The sequence below is a fragment of the Anarrhichthys ocellatus genome, unplaced genomic scaffold, assembly GCF_004355925.1.
Source record: "Anarrhichthys ocellatus isolate YVR2014 unplaced genomic scaffold, GSC_Weel_1.0 scaffold4061, whole genome shotgun sequence".
NCBI lineage: Eukaryota > Metazoa > Chordata > Actinopteri > Perciformes > Anarhichadidae > Anarrhichthys > Anarrhichthys ocellatus.
The window spans coordinates 1-4860 of NW_022284035.1; the positions used below are offsets into that span (position 1 = coordinate 1).

Consider the following 4860-nt stretch of genomic DNA (forward strand, 5'->3'; position numbering starts at 1 on the left):
TATATGTATATATATATATGTCCCCCCCCCCCACAGTACCTCCGCAGACCCCCTGTTGAAGACCTCTGATTTAGGGTATTTATACACTTTGTGGCTTTTTCAATTAAGTAATCCTTGTCTGTCTCAAGTGCCCCCAAAAACTAACCTGAGACGGTGTCTTTCTTTTATAATGGAATATAATGAGAGCACAGAGTAGCCTATGGAACGGGTAACCGCTCTATCGTTGACAAACCATCCCACAGCAGCATGCTAAACAACCCTGGTTAGCCTTGAAGACCGCTCTTTTTTTATTTATTCATCTACAAAGATGAAGAGTCGTCCATTCATTGGAAGATTCGTGGTTCGATTACCGTGTCCTGCAATCCGAATGTCAGTGTGCTCTTGGAAGCTGTGGCACCTTGTATGCCAGCCTCTGCCATCAGTGTGTGAATGTGTGCATGAATAGGTGAATGGTAAAATGTAATGTGATGTGGTGTAAGTGGTCGGAAGACTAGAAAGACGCCCTATGACTGCACGTCTTGTTACCGTTTGTGTTGCACCATAGTTTGCTGAACAAGCCACAACGGGATCACTGTCAGTTTGCAGGCCAGTTGGCTAATTAGCCAACTTGACCCTAAATTGGTCTGTCCTTGACTTTAAAGCTACAAACTCTTACTCGTTTGTTACAGAACACAAACGACAAGCCAAATATCTACCCCCAGAAAGTCAACATTTACAGATCTAGCAGATCTTACTGAAGTCTTACTGAAGTGTCTACGGTCACACATTCTTGACTGTATAAAAAATAAATAAAGAAAGATCATCTCTTCTATTAGATAATGGGGAACAAGCCCACACAGGGGGCACAAAACCTATCAATGCACTCTGGCTGTGTGTAGAACTGTGCAGGACGTCTGGCCTGGTTATGACAGCCTCTGTGTCCTACATTTATGTTGTGCGTTTGTTTTGTTAGAGGATTACATTTCATGATGAAACTCTGTCAGGTGTGAGATCATCCTCCTGGGTTTGTATCTCTCCTCCAGCTTATTGCAGTTTTAAACCAGTCTGGGTTCCTCTGGGAGTTCTTTGTAAAGGAAGCAGGCCACGTTGAGTGATGCTGCAACACAAAAATAGCCTAATTCCTTCGTTCGTGGTGGGGGTGATAGGGAGTTAAGCTTACAGAGGAAGTTGGCTGCCTGGCTGGCTACTATTGCTGGACCAACAAATGTTTCCTTTCAGGTTAGGAAACTTCTCTGATAAACTTGTTTCTCCTCATTGGAAGTATCATTTCATATTTTAGATGCCTCACCTTTGGATGTCTTAAAGAACTGAATGTTTTCTAGGGATTTCTAGCAAAACTTGTTATAGTAAACTAGTTAAAACATGTTATACTTCCTATTCAATTCAGCTGTTTGTATTATCAGTCCTTCTACAATCTCCACCCTGAGATTTAACTTGAATATTGAACACATTTGAGGCCCTTAAATCTCTGTATTATTTGTGTCCATGATTCTGTTTGTCTGTTCTCCAGGTGGTGGACTTCCTGATGTCCCTGCTTCAGAGGGCCTGTGTGGGTCTGGATCAGGCCCCTGGTCCAAATCTTGGAAACCCCGTAGAGAGCGAGACGCTGCGCATGGGGATGGGCGTTGTGGCTACTCTGCTGTCTGGACCCGAGGTACTTCACACATCAACATGTGACTTATTAAACTACATCTACCTAGTACATATTCCTATGATGTATGTACTAGGTATTCTATGCAGTATAGAACACTGAGAACTGTTTTTAAAGCTGGTGTTGACTTGTTACAATACATTTATATACAGTGCCTTGTAAGACTTAGCAAGCAACAGCAACATGGCAGAAGTAATTTACTTCATAAAAGTCACTACCATTCATTTACAATTGATATACAATATAATACAACATAGTATAACCCAGTATAATTATAATATACGTATATACATATTAATATAATTAAACCGTGCACTGTGGCTGTAAGTCCACTCCCTAGTAATCAATTCCTCTCCTTCCTCACCCTGGAGTAAACACGAGCTGTTGGGTCTGTAGTCCCTGCAGCAGACACATCGTAGGAGCAGTCCTAGGACTGGTGCATGATGTCGCATCATAAGGAAGTGCTTCTGTCGTCTACACACACCCGTCCGTCCGTGTATGATGGTGGGGTCACTTAATTATCCTTGGCGCTTTTATTTCAGACTGCAGTCAAGAGCTCCACTACTCCTGAGCTTCAGAATGCTCAGGGGTACGTAGGTCGTGTACACGCTAGCGCACTACTTGAGCTACTGAAAAGCTATTTGATTGAGAAAACAGTGATGCTACCTTCACATCACTGAGAACTGTAGTTCAACTAGTAACACAGCTGCTGCACAAATCTGCTTTTACTTTACTGCAGCAAGATGAGGATCCAAGCCACTGGAGGTCAAAACACGAGTTCAATTTATACTCAAAGATTCAAGGATCATTAATCATACTTCATCACAAGGTTGCACAGTGAAATGCAGTTGTAGCTTAGTCCATTTATGCTCTACAGAAAACCCAGTAGTGCATTCCGGTGATTTGCGTCATGTAAACAGCAGCAACAGTAACATACATGTTATCTTAACATAAACATGTCGACATCAGGAAAATGTTGTCCATCAACTCATGTTTGAGCACCAAGCCTCTTTGATGTAATGATGTTCTGCTCTTTATCCGCTTCCTTCTCTGATGGTGATGAGTGTTTCTCTGTCATTTGCCATAAGTGCTCCAGTAACAAAGACAACAAATACAAATGAGTAGCAAAGGGGAGCTACCATTAATGGCGTCCAGCGGTCCCAGTGGTCCCAGCAGACTTGCTGAGGTCACTAGGGTTTCAAAATTGCAGGAATGTTTAATGTGGAAACTTTCCATGGGACATAACGGGAGTATAATGGAAACATAAGGGGTATCTGATTGGGCTGTATTTTCCATGTCATGTTCTTATAGAAACTAATGTTATCCATCTCATAATCCATTCATTTGTCAGATACATAGTGTGAACTGTGCCATGTGGTGAGTTGGCTAGCGAGCAAGTTAACTATTTAAGGTGCTTTGAACCAACAGTGTGTGCTGTGTGCAAACGTAGGGAAATTTGCCATAACTTTCCAGACCCTTTGCATCCTATTACTCACCAAAGCACATTGTATTTCTGTGTTGAATGCATTTCATCCCTCATGAAACTGTACAGAGCTGACTTTGTAGCCATGTACCACAGGGAGGAGATGGAGAAACTATTTTTATGCTACACTTCTTCACCAGGAGTAATCAAGTATTAGTCTATGTTCATAATATTAGTTAACCAAACTAGCCATACTAAGTGTGTCATGTCATCAACCATTAAGCTTGGATCCACTCTATTTGGTAATGTGATGAGAGTTCTGTAGGTAGATAGCTGCAACCTGAAGAGTACTGGACAAGTTGTTAGTAGCATCCAATGTAGTCAGTAGCTGCGGTGGCTAAATTGTGCTCTGCTGCTTCATTCCAAACACAGAACACCAACGTCTCAGGTGGCACAGTGATAACTGCTGGCTGTCTGAACGCATTCAAGGATCATTTATTGTCATCAACACAGGGATGTAGAATGAACGTAAACAGCAGCAACAGAAACAATTCTCTGATCAGATAACATGGCCGCCGACATGCTCCTGGCATCGGAGAGCCAGGAGCATGCTGGGTAGAGGAGTAGCCTCGGGTCCTGCTGGGTTAGCTTAGCTTCCATCTCGGTTCTCCTCCCTCTCCTCTCTGGGGCAGTTTGGTGGTGTTTGGTCCGACAGGTCTGGCTGGTTGGTCGTCTCAAATTCCACTGAATTTAATTCACTACCCATGCTTCCTTTTCAGATCATAGGCCACTAGTGATAAACACGAAACAACTAGACAAATAAGGACAGAAATGTAGTGAAATATATTGGAGCTACCGGCCGCATCATGTACATGCGCCACCGTTGCCATAGCATCTTAAGTGTCAAATATACGTTCTTCAAGGCTTCCTAAGCACACCCTGCTCTCTCCCAAACAACCTTTCCCCTTGTTATATTACAGCTTAGTATAGAGGACTACTCGTCTATGTCGAGACTGCTCCCACCGCTGGAGTCGCTGTCTCACAAGCACTCTGAGGCAGTCATCCAGGAGCTGGCATCTGACCTCAGAGCTGTCATTGCCACTCACGGTGCCTACCGGCCTGAAAACGGCACCGCTGTCGCTCCGCTCTCCAGAAACCCTAAAACAACAGTCAAGAATAACAGTGTCCCTTCGAGGAAAACCGAAGCTAATGACTCACAGACTAGTCCTCAATCATCCCTACCACACAGTAATTCACCTAGCAACACCCACAGGTCTGCAGCGGGAGTAAGCCCAAAAGGTGGAGGTAGGACCTCTGGAACCAGTAACCTTTACCTTCCTACCAAGCCCTTGTCTGATTGGCTGCTCGAGACCTGTGACCCAGATGTTCCAACCAGAGCGTTCGCTCTGAGGGTCCTGACCCAGATGGTGCAAAACGAAATCCCAGAGGCTGTCCAGGCCCAGGAACAAGTCCTCATGGTGGGTTGCTTGGTTAAGTACTTCACTTTTTTTTTTTTTTATTCTTGTCTTAGAATTTTGTCTGTTATGCTCTGAAAATATCGTTACAAGTTGTATTGTTATTATTCTGAGAAGTTGTCTTTTTACAAAGATGGTAAAGTAAAATACATGTCATGGGGTAGTTTACCCAAATATGACATTCAGATGATATATTGATATATGTGTAATGATATATATATATATATGTATATGTATGTATATGTATATATATGTATGTATATATACAGTTGTGTGAAAAAGTGTTTGCCCCCTTCCTGATTTCTTATTTT

At 42.9% G+C, this 4860-nt stretch overlaps 1 protein-coding gene across 1 annotated transcript; it reads left to right on the plus strand.

The window, feature by feature from the left end:
• Window positions 1-114: 114 nt before the first annotated feature.
• LOC116379296 (transport and Golgi organization protein 6 homolog) lies at window positions 115-4764 on the plus strand. Its single transcript, XM_031841236.1, has 2 exons — window positions 115-1654; window positions 4055-4764. The coding sequence occupies exons 1-2, from the start codon at window positions 1526-1528 to the stop codon at window positions 4625-4627; spliced, it is 702 nt and encodes a 233-aa protein (XP_031697096.1). The 5' UTR covers window positions 115-1525; the 3' UTR covers window positions 4628-4764.
• Window positions 4765-4860: the final 96 nt, after the last annotated feature.